Source organism: Podarcis tiliguerta (assembly GCF_965153285.1).
Source record: "Podarcis tiliguerta genome assembly, chromosome: 2".
Taxonomy (NCBI): domain Eukaryota; kingdom Metazoa; phylum Chordata; class Lepidosauria; order Squamata; family Lacertidae; genus Podarcis; species Podarcis tiliguerta.
In genome coordinates, this window is record NC_139535.1 from 40,261,874 (window position 1) to 40,282,366 (window position 20,493).

At 40.4% G+C, this 20,493-nt stretch overlaps 1 protein-coding gene across 3 annotated transcripts in view; it reads left to right on the top strand.

The window, feature by feature from the left end:
- EEFSEC (eukaryotic elongation factor, selenocysteine-tRNA specific) overlaps nucleotides 1–20,493 on the top strand; it is a 251,422-nt gene that overhangs the window by 94,173 nt on the left and 136,756 nt on the right. For 2 of the 3 annotated variants that reach the window (XM_083418565.1, XM_083418563.1), the window contains 2 exons: nucleotides 2,877–3,518; nucleotides 15,522–15,678. In XM_083418565.1, the coding sequence (XP_083274691.1) occupies nucleotides 2,877–3,518; nucleotides 15,522–15,678 (799 nt within the window). Of the gene's footprint in view, nucleotides 1–2,876; nucleotides 3,519–15,521; nucleotides 15,679–18,965; nucleotides 19,042–20,493 lie in introns of those variants that run through there. The other variant, XM_083418564.1, reaches the window with a different exon arrangement.

Consider the following 20,493-nt stretch of genomic DNA (forward strand, 5'->3'; position numbering starts at 1 on the left):
TATTTGTAGACCAACCAACAACACTTCTTGTGGAACAGCAAGATTTGGTTTTCTTGATAGACTTTTGCTTTTGAATTTGTACCTGGTTGTTTTAAGTTCATCAACTAAATCATGAAGTAGAACCATTTATTTCATGTCCATTGATTTCAGCAGAACTACTCTGATTAATATTGGAAATAATCCTACATGTCCCACTTTGTGGCTTGCACACATATACATAGTGGTGATGCAACAACAAAACTTCAGATTTGGAACTTGCTATCTGACTTTTAAGGGACGCGGGTGGCGCTGTGGGTTAAACCACAGAGCCTAGGACTTGCGATCGGAAGGTCGGCGGTTCGAATCCCCGCGACGGGGTGAGCTCCCGTTGCTCGGTCCCAGCTCCTGCCCACCTAGCAGTTCGAAAGCACCTCAAAGTGCAAGTAGATAAATAGGGACCGCTCTCCGGTGGGAAGGTAAACGGCGTTTCCGTGTGCTGCTCTGGTTCGCCAGAAGCGGCTTCATCATGCTGGCCACATGACCCGGAAGCTGTCTGCGGACAAGCGCCAGCTCCCGGCCTATAGAGCGAGATGAGCGCACAACCCCAGGGTCGGTCACGACTGGACCTAACGGTCAGGGGTACCTTTACCTTTACCTCTATCTGACTTTTAAATGTATTGAGTTCTTTGACAGAAGTATCTCTCCAGAGTGACACAGCTGATAACCTGCAAGCTTTCTGAGAAAGGAAGAAGTGCTGTGTTGAGTTGTATTTAAACAATACATTGGTTCCACAATCTGAAACTGTATATTGAACGCGCAAAGTTCATGTTACAATATTAAGATGCTGAAGATCTTTCTGCATCTGTTCAGATGAGTGAAAGAGACAGTGGCAGGCACACGTGGCTAATGAATAAACTGGAGGAAAATATCTTCTTAAAGGATAAATATAAGAACAAAAAGAAATGCAGTGAAAAAAGAAACCATATTAAACTGAACTGGTTTGCCCTCATCAGGCTGAACCAACGTTGATCTTTTTGAAAAGCCTATTTTAGTCTTTATTTTTCCAGCCTTAGAAGTTTCTGAAGAAGAATAACTGATACAACTCTAAGCTTATTAGCTTCACTCCAGACTCCATACTGTTTACATTTTTCTCATGTAACATGGATAAGAGAAAATGGACTATATCCATAAACAGTGGGCATAGCCCTGACATCACTAGTCCATACTTGTGCTTATTGTTTTCAAATTGCTGAAAATTAGAGCTTGCTTTTGATAAATCTCACAGTTGTAAAAAATATTTTAGTGGAAGGATTTATGGAAGAGTACTGAAATATTAGGTCAGAAATATAAAGAACTGGAGTAAATGGGAATTATATCTATAGAATGGAGTAAAAAAACATTTTTCCTCATTTTCTATGTCATAAGAGTGTCATGTGTGTTTCTTAAATGCATGTGTGTTTCTTTATGCATGGTGTTAATGCACTGATGGTTATATTTCATTAAGTGAAAATATTAAGCACATTATCTGAGACGTGCTCATGCTTCTCATCATAAAATATAAGAGGAACACTTTTTTACCAACAGAAAAGGAAGCGTAGTCCAGAGATTGACAGCAAGTACTTCGCTAGCCACCCTCTCAAAAACTTAAGAAGCAAATGTGCAGGTACCTTCTGAGAATTGGAAGGGCCTGCTCCCTTTCACTCCAGTAGGTTAGACAGCCAGCTTTCCGGCTTGCTTCACGGTTTTCTTTCATGCTTTTTCTAGCACTGGAAGGCATTTTTATTTTGGGGGGAAGCAGTGGCATTGTAGGGGATCTCTATCCCCCCTTTTCTAGTCCTGCCTTTTTTCTAGCTGTGGTGTGCATTCTGATGGCGGAGAAGAAGCAGCTCCATCTGCTTGCTCCCTAGGCTCTCTTCCCATTATTTCTTACATTTTGATTTTGAGGAGGGGTGGGGAGACAAAGGGGATACCTTCCCCATTTGCCTTGAGGCTTGTTTTATTGCTTTTTCTTTCCCTTTATTTTAAAAATATTTATATTTTATCACAGTAACATCCTCCAGGCAGCTCAGTGTGGCACCCATGATTCTTTTCCTCCCCATTATATCCTCACAGCAATCCTATGAGGGAGACAGAGTGACTTGGCCAAAATTGGCCAGATAATTTCATGAGTGGGAATTTAATCCTGTTCTCTCAGGTCAATCAGTCAGTTTATGCTCTGTTATATAGGAATACCAGTATTCTCAATTTTGTGTCAAGCCGCACCCTTATGGCAGCCATTTTGTGTCAAGCCAGGCCCTTTTGTGGCAGCCATTTTGTGATTGGTGGCCATGACATCCTCTCAAAATTCCAAATGTGCCCCTGGACCCCAAAAGGTTGCTAACTACTGCCTAGTCTAATTTGTAGAACTGCAGCAAATTCATATAAGAGAATAAAAGGAAAGTAGAAAGAGAAGGTCAGCATTTTTATTATTTTTGTATTATAAGGTTGCTACTGTGTAGCTTAGTTGTACTTCTCAAAAACAAATCAGTGCCTTATTTATGCAGATACATACTGATCTGCTAATTCCTTTCAGCTACTATAAAAGTTACCAAATTCAAAAGAATGATTCTTAGTATTATTTTCTAGTACAAAAGATAGACAAAGCTTTAAAAAGTAATCCTTAGAGGAAGCATTCATTTAGATAATTTAGAGGGTAGATTTTTCTTGTAATTACTATGTATCTCTACTAAAGAGCAGTGTTTTAATGTCTGGAAATAACTCTACCGAAGAGTGAGTTTTTGTTTTTTCTAAAGACCCAGAAAAGTGGGTATAAACGTTTTTAATTAATAAAATGCTTTATTAATAAATAAATCACATGAATATGACTATTTTTTCTTATCCTTTGCTCCCATAAATAGGTGACAAAGAAGGTCAAGTCCATGCAGATGTTTCATACTCCAGTTAACTATGCCATGCAGGGTGACAGGGTAGGAATCTGTGTGACTCAGTTTGATCCAAAGCTGTTGGAAAGAGGTCTGATCTGTACACCTGAATCTCTTCAGACTATTCATGCTGCTATCATCTCTTTGAAGAAAATCCCATATTTCCGAGGCACTCTTCAGACCAAGGCAAAGTTTCATATCACAGTTGGCCATGAAACTGTTATGGGAAGAGTTATGTTCTTCAGCCCAGCTCCTAATGACTTCACCAAAGAACCCCTGGAGAATGATTTTGATTTTGGAAAAGAATATCTTTATCAGGAGGAATATCTTTCCAAAGACTCAAAGTCCTCAGAAGAAAACAAAGAGAATGACTGCACTGAAGAAAGACAGCTCCCAAAACAACAGTGGGCCTTACTTGAGTTTGAGAAGCCAGTTACCTGCCCTAAACTGTGTCTTGTGATTGGCTCAAAGCTGGATACTGATATTCACGCAAACACCTGCAGGTTGGCGTTTCATGGAGTGCTCCTCCAAGGGATGGAAGACAAAAATTACGCAGAGACATGTCTCCCAAAGCTTAAAGTTTACAAGCTGAAACATAAGGAAGGACAAGTGGAACGGGTAAGCTTGTTTGATTTAATTTGAGGATCACCTGAGATTACTGGGCAGTAGAAGAGTTAATATAGTAAAAGAAAGTTAGAGGGGAACACAGGAGAAGGGGGATTTGACAGCTGAAATGCTGGTCTGCAATAGTAGGGAGAGCAGCAGAAACCTGGAGCCAATGACGTGGTAATAGGGAAAAAACAACTGGAACTAAGATGACAGAGTCGTGGTCTTTGTTGAAGCCTGTGGCAATTAAAAATAGGGCTGGAGGGTATCTGTTCATGAAATTTCTCCAGAAGCCTGGTGTTTGGGGTAGCCCAGGATAGCAAAGAGAATGTTTCTCACTGTGCTGCTAACACTTGACTTACCTTTAGCCCTAATGTACCAAGAGGAATTATGGAGACATGCTTATATAGGGCTGGTGATGCTAAATTGTTTTCACAAATTTTCATTTATTTCTGTTTAGTTTGGGGCTTACTATCTTGGATAGTTTTTTTCTTTTCTTTTTTAGAGAAAGCTGCAGCTTAATGTTTGGTCCCAGTCGTCGGGGTGTGTGTGTGTGTGTGTGAACAAATGGGTGGTGAAATCATTCATTGCTTTTAAGAAAAGTCCAGACTCTGGTTTAATAGAAATACTGATTCAGATGGTCCCACCCTGCTGCCGATGGATGTCTGGAGATTAGAATAACTAAATTTACAGTGTCTATTCTTGGCACTGATTGAGGAAAAGGGCATTCTCATTGTCAAGGAAGGAAGAGGGTGGCTGCCCTCCCCCTCTCAATGCTCTAGGGAGGCACTAAATAATAATGCCATGAGGAATACTTTCACCCTAAAAGCATTGTAGGGAACAGGCTGGGAATGAAGGAAAGACTGCTGTCTTTAGCTTGCCACTTTCATGGGAGTCTATTCCTGAAACACATTTTAGTGATTTTTTGTGGTGTTCCATATCCCCTCCCCCCAAGAAAACACACTATGGACAATTAATATATCTGGGGTTGATCCTGTTCTCCTTCTTTGCTTCAGAATTTGATATGAACTCCTGTTTTAATGGCCAGTTCACCTTGAATAAATTCAAATCAGGCAATTATATACTGTTCTAATTATAATTAGATTAATACATTGCTCTCATTGCTCCATCAAAGTCTGCTCTGCTTTTTTGAGAAATAGTGGCTATTATTCATTTGTGAGTTGTTTTCTTTGCTCAGGACAGCCAAATATCATGGCTTCAGTAACTTGTTATTAGGTAGCAGTAAAGAATTAGCACTAAAGTTTTTACAACAGTACTTACAGCTGTTCTATAGCTGCCACCCTTCAGCAAAATCCCCTACTTCTCACAGACCTATAGATCAGATGCCTTCAGTTAGTCAGTCTAGGGACTGCATGCTTTGGGAGAAGTACACCTTTGTGAACACACTGTTTCCACAAAGCAGACAATTGCCGCTCTTTTTAAGAATCAAATGAAAGAGACCCTGTGTCATGCTTACAAGCTACCAGTTTTCTACAATTACTGGTATAGCATAGTGGTTAAGACTGGCTCTTTTTACCTGCAGAATATGAAAGTGGATATGAAAGAGCCATGCAGTTGACCCCACCTATGAGGTTCTTTCTTACAGTCCCATTGAAATTGTGCTGTGGGTTTCACACAGTGGGAAGTATATGTGTGTGTGCTTGAAGAAACATTGTGGCCCATGTGTCAGTAAGCTCTTTGAAAGCTCCCAGTTCAAATATTAGTTGAGCCTCAAGCTCTCTAGGTTGTTTTAGACAAGTCACTGTTTCTCAGCCTCTGCACCCTCTCCACATCTACACTATGGGAATACAGTTGTACCTCGGGTTAGGAACTTAATTCGTTCTGGAGGTCAGTTCTTAACCTGAAACTGTTCTTAACCTGAGGTACCACTTTAGCTAATGGGGCCTCCCGCTGCCACCGCACAATTTCTGTTCTCATCCTGAAGCAAAGTTCTTAACCCGAGGTACTATTTCTGGACTAACGGAGTCTGTAACCTGAAGCTTCTGTAACTCAAGGTACCACTGTAATAATAATGACTGGTTTATTTAATACATTTATATTTTGCTTTCCTTACAGCATGGAACTCAACTTAGTTGAGCTACTATGATTACTTAGATATTGACCTGGTTCACATGACATGATAAGCTAAGCTATGACTTAGCAAGACTGCACAGTCTCCCAGAGAAGAGCTTGTAGCCACTTTGTTTCTCCCAACCAAGCTAAACCATGGTTTGGCTTTGTGTGCCATCTGAACAGAGGCTTGTGGTTAAACTCCTCTCCTCACTGACCATAAGCTTGGCTTGGCTCTAACTACCACCTAAAGTGTGTGTATGATTGTAGAAAACATGATGTCCCTAACTTTGTCCATACGTTGAGAAGTATGAATCTAATCATCTGAGGAAATGCCATCTTATTGGCCCAATGGGGTAAAAAGTCTCCTGTATCAAGTTCAAAAAGTGAAAGGTGATCCATAGATTTGTGCTGTGGTTTCTTGGTGCATCTGTTGTGTAAATGTTTTGCATAACCAAGATTAGATCCTGAAATGTTGTTGCTTTGCCTGTGGCAAGGGATACTTGTCAATGAGTAACTCTGCTACAGTAGGAAGAGAAGGCGGGTGGAGGGGAAGCCCTCTACCATGTTTGCAAAGCACAAGCTGCACCGCTTGTTGTTATTTTGGACTTGTTTAGTGAAAATAAACATATACCTCAAGGAGAACAGCTCCTTGCTGAAACCATAAACAAAGCCCTTTGGTATGTGAAGATTTACTGGAAGATTGTTGGCCAACAAGGCTTCATGAACAGGTGTTTTAACAGGGTAGCTTGGTTATGACCAAGTTTCTGTTTTATTTTTTAACCACAAAAACTCTGAAGCCTGCATCTGGATCATCATGTGTGGTAACTGCTCACATATCTTTTGCATTGTGTGGATACAGAATAAGAAGCCACAACCCTACTATAGTCTTGCTTATACTGTATCTACTTTCATTGCTATCATACACCTCTCTGTAGTCAGAGGGTTGCCTGCAACTAAGTTCTACTCAAAGTAGAACTACTGAAATTAATTGGCCCAGTACTGCTACTGGATACCCATTGAGCTTCTCTGTTTCTAATTAAAAGACAAAGTGTTAGGATTTTAACAAGGGCAACACAAAAACTCCTTGTAGGGCCTGTGTTGGCCATTGTACTTGAGGTGCTGTATTGGTGCCTTAGTTCTTCCTTAGTTTTGCCATTTAAATTCTGTTATATATGTATGATACTGTGTGATATCAGTGTTTGGCAGTAAACGGAACTGCCTAGCAGAACCTGCTTTTACCACGATTAATGTTTTAGCTGCTTTGAAGTCTGAACATGGGTTTGCTTGGTTGTGCTTGGCTGCTGATGGCATGCTAAATGTGATAATAACACAGCAATGAGGGCACTCAGTGGATAAAAATGCACAATGCTTTCACAGGTTAAAATCCGCAGTAAAATAGGAGCATAAGAGATGTATTTATTTTTTGGCTGCTGTTCTGTTTGCGATTGAGCAATTTTGTGAAGCTTAGGAATGTGGAGATAATGGTGTTCTCATTTGAAATACTATTCATGTTTAAAAGTGAAGAAGATGAAAAAAAAAAAGGATGAACTTTAGTGGCAGAAGGTTGAAGGATATGGTAATTTACAAAATATGGATCAACATGGTTTTGTTAATTGGTCACAACATTTTCCAGTGAAGGCAGTTCTAAGGAAAGAATAAATATTTTACTTTTAAAATAACAGTAAATATACTTGCTTTGGCTGATGAGGCAGAATTTGGCAGGGCTTCCTAATAGAAATTGTCTATGGCCATTGCTTTGGATATTGTTAGATTAAACCATACAGTATAAACGTTTTGGCTTGCACAGGAGTTTGAACAGTCATTAATTTTTTTAAAAGTTGTGTTAGAGTCACTTACTGAGTATCTGTTTTTGTTAGTGATGTTGAGGCTGATAAGGGCATAATGAGAATGTAGGAGAGATGGTGAGTTGCACATGATTGTATGAGTTTAAAAGCAGGTTTATATGCTTAGATTTGTAACATAATCTAGCTCTAGCCCTATTCAAGTGTTCTCAAAATCCAGAGATACAGCACATGGCAAGGGGAGCCATGGGGACAAGTTGCAGGCTCTGCCCCACCACCTTTTGTGAGTTTGAGGGTGGTTATTTGAAGTGGGTCACTTGCTTCTACTTTTGGAGGCCCATGTGATGTTGGGCCCTGATTTCCACAGTTCTCCATCACATGAGGAACTTCCTTGAGTGCAGGAGCCTCTTGCAGCAGATAATCATTTTGCAGTTTGGAGAGGGTGATAGGCACAGAGCCAGTGTTCTCATCTCCTTGTGTCATTTGTTGTGCATTTCCCTGTGTATTTGTGAATGCCCAGAATGCCTGAAAATGGCTTCTGTTGTCTTGTCAGTTTTGGTTGGGCAGCTGATTGCTGATTCTCAGTGTTTAATGTTTTAGACAAAAATAAAAAAGAAAAGCTCATCCTCATGGTTTTGTATCTTATTTTCTCTGTGTAATAGCAAATATATAAATCTTATCTGCTAAAGGTTTAGAACCTGGGCTTTGCAGGATTCCAGCCTTTCTGTCTCCCCACCCAATATTCCCATTTTGTTGACTTCTTTAATGCAGTTTCCCCCCCTTCAAAATATATAATTTTTTGTCTCAGTGTTCTTGGCTTGAGTGCCATTTTTATTACAGCGTTGTTGAACTATAAAGCAACCTGTGTTGTTGTTACTGAACTGATTTAAATGATTTCTTTTTGGTGGCCACTTCTAGCTGATCTGGGCTGTAGTGCTACTAAAACACTGTAGGAGATACTGCCTAGTAAGATTTCATGGATTGGATAGGCTTATAGAATTAGCAGAATCAATCTAAGCTTGTTTTGTTTTCTGTTTGTTTCTACTATAGATAATGGTTACGGTTGTGCGTCTTATTGGTGATATCACATAATCCTACAACTGGAAGGAACCAAAATGTAATCAGGTCCAACTCCTTGACTTGTGGCCAGTGATAGAGGTTGTAAAAAGAAAGAAAGAAAGAAAAGAGAACTTTCTGGAAAATTTGCAGATTAGGGTAATTTGCAAGGGGTAATTTTACATCAGAAAATGCTCAAGTTGTTTAAGGCTCTCTGTGCAGCTAGCCCCACACCTACAAAGCTTCAGTTCTTCTGTTGTGAACTTGCTATGACACTAGTTGTTGTACTCCATACAGACTCATACTAGTCCTGAATGTGAGCATTGTATATTCCCAGGCTTGAGACTGTCTGCCCCAAACTCTCCTTCACAGCACTGTGGACATGAAGGTTCAGGGCCAGCTACTAGCTCTAAATTTGAACATTTTAATGCAGAGGAGGCAGGGACTTTAACATCTTTAATGATTTTGTGTGTGAGAGAGAAATATGTAATGACACCTTCCTCAAATCCAATTTATTTTCCCTACATTAAACCCTTGGTTGAAGTGGCAGACCATTTTCCTTTCCTTTACCCAAATGGTTACCCATCCTGCCTTGTGCCTGTACTTTCTCTTTGCTCTAATGCTGCTAGGACTGTACAGTGTGTATGTGCTGTCCTCAGTCTTACTGTTTTGAACCCCCTTCTAGGATTATTTATTCTATAATCCTGGAGATTCCTTTACTACCCAGAAACCCAACTAATAATGGGAGTCCAATCAATGAGAAGAAGGTGACCCTGCACAGCTTGAGGATTGTCACATTTTCATGAAACCTTCAGAGATGGATAGTTAGAGCAATTATTGCTATACCTAGAGAGGAAGGGGGAGAATTGGAAAGCTACTAATGAGTTCTTGTCAGGCAGAAATTAACCAAAGAACAAATACCATTTTGTATATTTGGAGGGTCTGTACTTGTAACATCAAGCAATGATGCAAGGAAGTTTTGTGAAAGGACAGACAGGCTTTGTACAGGCCTCCATTACATTCATGTGCTATATTCCAATTATGAAAGTCATCCCAACAAGTCTCAGTTGTAGCTATAAAGTCACATTTCTCTTCCTGTATTAGATGTTCAAGCTCATCTTATTTCCCATACCCTGCACATTAGTGAATAGACATCAAAAACCTTGGGTTTCTGTTCAACTGCTATATTAATGTGGGGTTTGCAAGGCAACACCACAGCTTCCTCAGTTTCTCCTGTAGTACCAAGTCCCCATCTTTATGTGCTTATCTTTGGGCTATTTTCTCCACCCACACAGGATTTAGTTTTTATGTTCTCTTCATCAAGTTCACCATGCTTCTGCCAAGCTCATTTCCCCCCATCCTCATCAGGAGCAGCCCATCTCCTGCCAGTAGTCCATTAAGGAAGCTTAGATATGGTCTCAGAAACTGAGCCTCTCTCGTTGACACCATCTACATAAGACATTCTGGGGAAGTATTTTTCTCTCTGTGTGTAGTTCTTTGCATTTACACAGGAAGAATTCGATACTAAGGTCCTTCAACTTCCTGCCTTTTGCTACCTAATCAGATGGGATACTGTCCTAGTTGTGCCTGATGGTGTCATTTGTTCCCACATGGATGAACAAGAAGGGATAAAGATCAGTAGGCATGACAAAACTCTTGTCCAGCCCATCCTAGATCCAGGCACTAAGGGATCAGCATTCTCCAAAAGTTAACAGATCTGGTCAGCACATAGTCACACCCTTACTTCTTAGTAGGGAGTCCGCAACCTTTGTCCTTCTCTTCATGCAGATGGCAATTGAGCTACCTCCGTTCCCAAGCTTTGAGACTCTTCATTCCCACTTAGTGCAGCCTGCTTCAGACACTCTACACTGGGATTGTTAGAGCCTCTCTCATTGAAAAGATTTTGAAAACAATACATTAGTTCCAGTGGTTCAGAATGTTCCTGCTTCTAGCAGTCACTCTGGTTCATGCACTTCCCCTGTTTGCTACAGTTCTCATTTTCTTCCCTGAGACTCTTCCTGCTTTTGTCCTTGCCATAGTGCTCCCTGTATCCTTATCTCCTCTAATGAGGCAGTGAGCAAACTTGCTCCTCCAGTCCTTTTACTTTCTCTTCCAACAGAGCATTTAGCTTACTGTTAGCAAACAAGCCTTGATGTAGAAGCTTTCCTACACCCTTCTAGGTACTGCTAGGATAAGAAGATTGGAAGGTTTTGCTTCCATTTTCAGTTAACCAAACTGTGGTTAATCTTAACTATTCATTATTGAAACAAGACAACTTCATACATAATAGTTTGAAGTTGCCTTGTTTCAGTAAAACATAGTTAAAACCAGGCATAGGCAAACTCGGCCCTCCAGATGTTTTGGGACTGCAACTCCCATCATCCCTGACCATTGGTCCTGTTAGCTAGGGATAATGGGAGTCCCAAAACAACTAGAGGGATGAGTTTGCCTATGCCTGGTTAAAACTAACCCAGATTGTGTCCAATTTTAGAAATAATTCTTAATTCTGGTTAGTTGAAAATGGAAGCAAATGCTTCCAATCTCATGGGCATTGTGGAGGGGGCTGATGATCCCAAGGCTCATTCGTGTAAATGCTGAACCATAATTAGTTTTATACCTGAATGAGGCCTATGTATGTGTAATGGTTCTAGGGGTTGCTCATGCATAAGTTGCCGCCACTCCTGGCTAGGTTACCTGGTTGGACCCTTTCTGTCTGGACAGCCTCAAGTTCCGTGGCTGCCTCAGTCGCTGGCAGAATCCGTCAGTGGGCGTTTCTTAAACCTTTTCCAGCATAAAAGCTATTTGATGCCCAGTCTTCTCCTACTCTCCCTGCGCGGAAGTCTTCTGCGCAGGGAGGGTGTGGGCAGCGGAGTACCCGTACTCTCTCCGCTGGTCTCCGGCGAGGAGTCCTGGAGCCACCTCTCCGATTCCCCCATCTGCCCCCCTTCTCCACTGGTGTTACGCTGATTTCCTTCCCCAGCGGATTGGCTGCCTCTCTCCCTACTGGGACCCTCTCTGGCATCCATCTGGAGCCTTCTCTCCGCCTCCAGCTCCGATGGCAGTTCCCTGACAGTATGCTTCAGTAGTCAATGAACTGAAGTTAATAAGTGAAAAATAGTTGTTGGGTTGACAGCCCTATTCCCCAACACCTTTATTAACCTTAACTGTCCTAGCTTTGTAAAGTAAATACTGCCAGATTGAATCCTCCTTAACATATACCTGACCTGTGCTCTGTGGAACAGTTTGTTATTTAGATTATTTCTAGAGGTTCTTTTTATCCCCAACTTTTCTCTCCCCCCCCCCTTCATTCCTTATTCTAGTTCTCTTTCCCCACCTATTGTTTTATGTCTCCCTATGTTCCTGGAAAACTGGTGCCTGTTAATTTCCAAATACGAACAATAATGTATTTCAGAGACTGAATCTGACTGTAATTTGCATTATTCTAAAATTAGAATAGACTTTCTGGTGTCTCTGAGGAGGAGGAGGTTCTGTTTAAGTATTCTTTCCCCCACCCCCACCCCACCCCATCGATAGAATTAAACCACGAGTTTGTGCTGGATGTCATCACGCAAAACGTAGCTACAGCATTGCAAACATAATACCGCAATGCAAATAATATTTAAATCAAAGGATTTTAAAACTGTGTACTCTGTATTAAAGTTTGTGTGTGTAAGGGAGAGGGAGAGGGACTGACTCTTCACCTATGTTAATACAGTACTATTTGTTTTTTTTCTTTCTGCAAACACAAAAGCCAAGGGGGAGGGAATATTTCATAAAAATCAATGCTATTGTGTCCTCTGGTCTAAGCCATAAAACAAGAGCAACAGAAACATTCCCTTTGAACTTGAAATCCCTTTCTAAGCTGCTGATCTAACCTAAGCGAGAGAGGGAGAATTTACTAGTCAGAAACATTTGTTCTTTTTTCCCTTTCCCTTTTCTTTTTTTTTAACTCCTTAAGTGAGTTTGATGCTGCACCTCTGCCCATAAATTAAAAAAATATTATTGTAATGTAGGTCAGTGAACTGAAGCGCCACTGTACACCATGGAGGATTAAAGTCAGAAAGGCAACCCTCTTCCACTCCCACTAGGTCATATGACAATATAAACAAGAAATGCAAGGAGCCTTCAGCTTTTTCTTGACCTAATCCTTTGTTTATGCAGCACTTAAACTGACTTTTGGGGTCGTCTCTGTCTGGCATTAAAGCCCTTAAGCTTTTTGAAGTTTCCCTGAAGTTAATAAAATTAGTCTGCCTTCACGGCGAGGCCCCTGTCTGCTGCCTCAAAAGAAGAGTATGTATCCGTTGTTGTCTTTGCAGCTCTAGGTTTTTAAACTTCACATTTTATAACCAGAAAGAAACTGGAGGAGAGACCCAAAGCCCAAAAGGCTGCTCAGCTAATGGGCAAAGTGATTGCCATAGTAGATGTTCTGAGAACTCAGAGGAGATTATGGCTCTATCCAGTGATTGGCGCTAAATTGCTGGTGCAGTAATAAAGAGTTGGATTTCAGTGGAAGCAAATAACAAGCTTTTCTAAAACATTTTGTAAGAAGGAGAGAGCAGCATAAAAATAAAGACAGTTTCAACACAACAGTTGTTCACATTCGAAAAAATGCTATTTTTTTTAAAGTTCAAGATCCTGTCCTGCTACATGCCAGTAAACAATTGGTGGCCATATAGTGAAGCTTTGCAAACAAAGAAATAATTTTCTGTATTTCCTTTTAGATTAGGTGTGATTTGTAAGACAAAATTAAGAATGAGCAATGTTTATCATCTTACTAGCTGTAAAGGTGGGCAAACTGAGTTTTGGTCCCTGCTTATGCATTTATTAGGGACGCGGGTGATGCTGTGGGTTAAACCACAGAGACTAGGACTTGCCAATCAGAAGGTCGGCGGTTCGAATCCCCGCGATGGGGTGAGCTCCGGTTGCCCGTCCCTGCTCCTGCCAACCTAGCAGTTCGAAAGCACGTCAAAGTGCAAGTAGATAAATAGGTACCGCTCCGGTGGGAAGGTAAATGGCGTTTCCGTAAGGCCAGATGGTTTGGACCCTAAATAAAATAAATAACAAGCTTTCAAAACCAGCCACTACTGAAAAAGCTTCTCAGGTCCAACTCCTATACTTTCCACAAACACAAACCATATTGCATTTGCTTTTTGACTGTGGCAATATTCCGAATACACAATTTTTACCATCCAGATTAGTTGTGAGAAGAATTCTGTGCAGCTGAAAATCCTGTGTCTCCTTAATTTAAAATATTACTCTTGGTCCACCTAAAAAGCTCTGTCTGTATTGCTCTGTATTTCTTACTTTGTGGGATCTGTGCGACACAGAATTACAATATTGACTTGAAGAGAAATCATGGTAGCTTGCCATTCAATAAAGCAGCATTTTCTTATTTCCTTTCATGTCAAGACTCTAGTTATGACGCTGAGGCACAGTGACTTCAGGGGTTAGTATCATCCAAAGATATTCACACCTTGGGGATTAGGCTCACTTCATTGCACCTTTGCTTTGCCAGTGCCCCAGGGAGCATCGTTTATCTTTCCCTATGCAACAAGCTTGCTGCCTCTTGTACCTGATTGCTTAATTATGAATCCAAAGTTGGAATGATGACTTCCACTGGTTTAATAATCGTTAAATTAAAATTAAATACAGCTACTTTAAGACTCTGAATTTAACAAACTGACATGATTACATACTCCTTGCTAAGATGAATTTTTAAAAGTTATACAGTGGACCTTGGATTGCGAACTTAATCCGTTCCAGAAGTCCATCCTTAAACCAAAGCATTCTTAAACCAAAGCGTGCTTTCCCATAGCAGTGGGGTACTCAAGTTCACAAACCAAAACACCTACGTCCAGATTTGCAGCGTTCTTAATCCAAGTTGTTCATAAACAAAGCTGTTCTTAAACCAAGGTACCACTGTATTGTCACATTGGAAGCATGTTTCCTTATATGAATAGGCAAAAGAATCTGCTGAAATGAAGGTGGTAAGGAGTAGAAAGGTGGTAGACATGTCAGTAGGAGTAATGCCAGGAGCCTGAGAACTGGTGCATTTGGGTGCATTTAGAAGCAGATCTAACGTGGTACATAACGTATCAGAAACCTGGAGCCAAGGAAATGACTGCTTAACACAAATATACCCAAATCAGGTGCACAAATATTGCGGGGGGGGGGGGGGACACATGGCTTGACTGTAGTACTTGTGAGAAGAATTTAAGGAAGGACCACAAACTTAACATGAGCCAACAATGTGATGCAGCCAGGGGTGTGTATGCAATTCTAGGCTGCACCAACAGAAGTATAGTGTCCAGATCAAAGCAATTAATAGTACCACCCTATTCTGCCTTGGTTCAACCTCACCTTGCAGTTCTTTCTCCAGTTATGGGCACCACCAGTGCTTTTTTCCCTGGGGGTATGCAGGGGTACGCATACTCTAAACATTTTGGGAATCTTCGTACTTTTGTCAATTTACTGTATTTATTTTTCTTGATTTGAACTATACAATGGTGATTTTTGAAGTCAAAATGAGAGTACCCCTAAACATTTTTTTTAGAAAAAAAAAAGCACTGGGCACCACAGTTTAAGAAGGATTTTGACAAGCGGGAACATGTGCAGAGGAGGGCAGCCAAGATGATAAAGGATCTGGAAATCAAGCCTTATGAGTGACAGTTGGGGGAGTTGTATATGTTTAGCCTGGAGAAGAGAAGACCGAGAGGGTGATATAGAGCCATCTTCAAATATCTGAAGGGTTGTCACATGAAGGATGGAGCAAGCTTGTTTTCTGCTGCTCCAGAGGGGAGGACCTGAACAATGGATTCAAATAACAAGAAAGGAGATTCTGACAAAACACGCTGAAGAACTTTCTGATGGTAAGAGCTGTTTGGCAGTGGAACAGACTACATTGGAAGGTGGTGGACTCTCTTTCATTGAAGGTTTTTAAGCAGAGGTTGGATGGCAATCTGTCAGAGATTCTTTAGCTGTGATTCCTACATTGCAGGGGGTTGGCAATGCAGTGTTTTGTAAAATCTTTTTTTAAAACCAAGAACTTAGGTTTTTTGTTTGTATGTTTGTTTGTTTTTTATAGCTCTGTGATGATTACAGTGTGATTGGTCGTTCACTGTTTAAAAAAGAGACCAACATCCAAATTTTTGTGGGGCTGAAGGTCAAGCTGTCTACAGGAGAGGAAGGTTTAATAGAAGGTGGCTTTGGACAGAGTGGAAAGTTTAAAATCCGCATTCCAGGTAAGTGTTTATCGTGCTGCATGCACACATTTAGTAAAGGTTTTTCTAATATCCTCAAAAATCTTGGGGAGTCCATTATTATATGCATTCAGAGAGCTTAATAGCACACAAGTGGGAGGTATTGTGAAATTGGCTCATTGTGGGAGACTGTTATTAGGACTGAGCCAAAAGAAAGACGCTTCATCTGAATACAGTCATGTGAAAAATGTCCCCTTTCTGTGAACAGGGGCAAAAAGTCTTTGCACCACAGCAGCCCATGCTCTTCCCACCAGATACCCATTCAAAGTGTTAGCAATGAGATGCGAAAGCATTGTCGGTGCTCAAAATTGGTCTCAGATAGCCAAATCTGACTTAGCTGTGTGATGCTGTGGCGTCAATGCACTTACTATGTGACCCTGATCAACTGGGGACAATTTTTAAAAGCTGACATTTGATGGAGGTGTTTTATTTTATTTTACCCAAATGTTTTTTCTTCACACTTAAAATATTTCTGGTTTGCCTGTAGTTTAGCTTTGATTGTTACTGTTATTAATTGGAAACATATAACATTTTAGAAACATGAAAACAAGATAGTTGCTAGTCCTAGTCTTGCCGTGAAAGGACCTTCTGTCATACATAGCAGCTTGTCATGGGTTATAACAAGTAGTACAAACAGAAATCAGAAGCCTCTTTTCTTCTTTACCACAGAAAGGTCACTTAAGGTACTTCACTACCACTTGCTAACCCAGGTGAAGAGCACTCAGGAAAGCCTTTTCAAGAGGATTTGCCAAGAGCAGAAGATACTACTTTTGTAGTACAAGGTTTTCCTAACCTTTCCAAATAACCCTTCCGTTTAAGACTGATTTCCAGTGCTAGTAATGTTACGCTAAGGCACTTGGATTTCATATTGAGCTTGTAGATACCTCCCCCACCCCCCACCAGCCTACTCTATTTATATAATGAGCAGAGTAAATATTTATTGTAGGTTCAAACAGAAAAAAGAGCATGAAAAAGTAAGCAAGTTCAAAATAAAAGGCAGCATGCAGTCACTCCTCAGGGTTTACTATGGAAGACTAAATTGCTGTTTGGATAGTCACAAAATGTGCACATTCCTCTCAATGCAGTAAAGTACCATGAGCTTTGAACAGAGTTCCCTTCTGGCTCTTTCAGTACCATATTCTAGGCAACTCCCTGGCCTCAAAACAGGATCCCTCCCCACCATATTAAAGATCAGATATGCTCACCCTTCCCACTTTTTACATGCAGTACTCCACAAGAAAAGTGTTAGTCAATAAGCTGGTCCTTCACTGCCATTTGGCAGCTAATAAATCTTGATTACAGCTAGTAGTTAGTGAGGAGAGATCTTAGCCATGAGTCCAGGACCAAACACTGGCCTAGTTCAATATGTTATAGGAGCAAAAGGGACCAAGGAAGAGCAAAGTGGCTGTGCACTTATCTCTAGGAGCCTGCAGGTTTGCCTTAGCATGCCATGCAAAACAGACCCATGAGATGCATACAGCCCTTTGAGAAAAATCAGCACCCGTACCCATTGGGGGACAAGTCTTTTAGATTCATATCATATAGATTTTTAAAAATTAATATGCAAAACTGAAAGGAATTTGGAAGAAGGATATTCGAGTTTAGCCTTTCCCTGGGAAGTTTAGAAAGGAGATGGTTCTCAGCCTGATATGCTCAAATCATCCTTTATTAGCTAGTTAAGTTTGGAGCAGGGCCCCAGTTTTTTTCTTGCCAGTTTCTACTGTTTTTCAAAGTATTTATTAGGAAAATTTGGAGAACTATACTGGGAAATGAGAACAAATGCTTTATTAATATTCTAATAAAAATTACTGAAATACGTTTTTCAAATTGGTAATAGTTTTGAACTGATAAGAAATTAAACAAAACAAAATGAGAGTCTCAACCAGAGTGGATTACATAACTGCAGTTTATATATATCATAAACTTTAACTACAATGCAATGCGATTTCTATTGATGAAACAATTTTAAAATTTGTTCTAAACTGTGCTTAATTTGATTTTCTTGGAGAGAGAAAAACAGGTTTCCCTCCATGACTAATGTTAATTTTAGCTTGTTTCTTGTTTGCGGACCATAGTGTTTTAATTATTCTGAATAATTACAGTATATAACTGTCAGGGGTCCTTTACCTTCACCTTTTTATGTCTTTAAGATACTGATTATGAAATGTGATGTACAACCTTCTTTCGCATTCTTAATCCAAAGATCTAAGAAATGGGTGTGACAAATAAGTTTGCAAACCCATGCAAAATATTTGTGAATGCTTCTTCAATATTTATTTCTATTGGATTCATAGGGGTGTGTTTCAGAGGCTCTGGAACCAAGCAGAAAGTACTTCTGCTTGCATAAAGCAGGGCTCTGATTTTCACCGATAGCCACCCACTGTATCCTGTGCCACATCTTGTGGTGTTCTGGTGGGTGTCCCACTCTTGGGAACAACTACAGCGTAGTTGTGTAGGGAATATTTGTCAAAAATTGAGGGGAAGGAAAAAAAAGTTGATTAGCGATGAAGCATCTCATTGACAGGACAAAGTTTGCAGTGCCCAGCTGTGGTACACATGGCAATCTGTTCCCCATCCTAATCTCTTTCATATATCAGAATAATGGTTTCCTCATTTTGGGGGGTGGGGAGCCGAGACTGAGAATTAATTCCAACCAACAGTACGTTGTTAGCTGACTTGAGGATAAAGCTGTTTGCTTACACAAATGGTCTACTTGCATGAGCAGTGTACTGTAGGATCCATGAACTCATGCAAGGTCAATATCTTTCCATGAAAACAAAATCAGCAAGTTCCAAGTTTTTGTTTTCATAGAAAGGGAGCCGCAAAATGTTGTGAGATCACAGTGTCAAGTTACACTACTCATGAGCAGTCCCCCCCCCCCGGTCAGCTGACAGCATAGCAGCAGAACTGATTCAGAGTGACATGTCCCATGGCTGTGTTGACATTTGAGCCAAAGTCTGTTCCTGACACTCCATCCATAGCCATTCTGCTTACTATATATTTCCGAAGGATACAGTTTTTCTTTTCTTTTTTTAACTCTACAAAAATGATAACTACAAGAGAACATTAATCTTAATCCAAAAATATTTTGCTTGGAAAAAGAAGTCAGCTGTTCTTCACTTTTTCTGATGAGCTGCCCTCTTCTCTTTCCATGCAGTCAGGAGAGTGAAGTTTTTGAATAAGCGATGAAACCATGGTGTATAAAGCTGGCTTGTTTAATTAACCATCGTTTTTTGTGCTTTAAACCACAATCTCTGGTTTGCATCCAGTGGCAAGCCAGGTTTCATAGAAAGTGAAACTAAACTCTGCCAAAGTCATCATCCTGGCCTTGTGAGAAGAGGAAAGGTGAGCATGTGAGTCCGAGGCTCACAGCGCGCATTTCTGTTTATGCATGTGGCACTAAACATAGGTTTAGACTTCTCTGCAAGTGGGCTGTTTGTGTTTGTCTGGGCAGGGGAAGAATCCCAATTACCGGCACTGCACAGTTTCCATGTAGCTTGTGGGTTTTGACTGTAAACTCTCCGGGTTGTATCCACTGTTGGTCCTACTAAAAGTAGAACCGCTGACATTCATAGATATAAGTAATTTAGGTCTGTTTATTTCAGTAGCTCTGCTCTGAGTTGAAGTCAGACTGCACCCCCACCCAGCCAAAAGAATCCTAGGAACTGTAGTTCACCCCTCACAGACTCAGCACTCTTAACAAACTACAGTTCCCAGAATTGTTGATGTGTGTGTGCTTTATTTGTTATTTAAACATATCATGTATAAACAGCCTTAGTTGGATACAGCCCTCTGTCTCAAAGCACCCTTACTTATACAAGAAACCTCAGCATAGTTTGGTGCACATGGGCTTGGATTATATTGGCAGCTGTTGACCTGTTTAGTAGATTCTTGGCTATAGTTACTAATTTTCAAATAAAATAAAGATTTATGTTTTATTTGATGTCAGAAAGCCTGTAGCATATGGAAGCTGGCAAGTTCTCATCCCAAATGAATTCTTGCCACCATGTGGGGACCAATCAGCACAAGCTGTGATTACCTCCACATGCACCAAGCTTCTGGAGTCTGTAGAATATTATAGTATTTTAGGACTTCATTCTGAACAAAGCTAAAGACACAATTCCTTCTCACAGGTGCTAAGATCTCATTTTGGTAACAATGTCCAGTGCTGCACAACAAATCAAATCAAGATTTACAGAATTGCTTGTTCCTTTTCTCATTCACTGAATATTTTCTGGTATGAATCATGATAGAATTTGGCAAGTTATAACAGAATATTGTAGCAAGGAGTCTCTCCACTCACCATCTAGTCTGAAACAGACTTCAGTCTTTGCCACCCATAAATGCAGGGGTAGTGACTTAAACAAGGCTGTCTTACAGAACCAAAACTGCACACTCTGGAGAAAATAAAAGCAGGACTAGAAAATTGCTAGATGTTTCTGTTTCTTTAAGAGCTACCAACATTTCATTGTGGAGAAGGGTAGTAGATATGACGTTGCTTAAGTCAAATATAGTTCACATTCCATTGTTAGGTCAGTGTTGCTTTTTTAATATGTCTGTATCCTGTTTGTGGTTTTTTAAAAGAGTTTTTTTTAAAGTTTAGCTGGTTGAATTCCCCTCTTCTGTTCCTCTCCCCATACATATTATTCTACCTCTTGTTCTCTTTCATAAAAGTTCCTTTCATAGAGGCTTACTCATATAACTTTTTAAAGAAACAATGTAATTAATTTTTTGAAGATTCCTTAAACAGCATGCATATGAAACTCTCCCACTCCTCATGAGAACAAATGAGAAGTT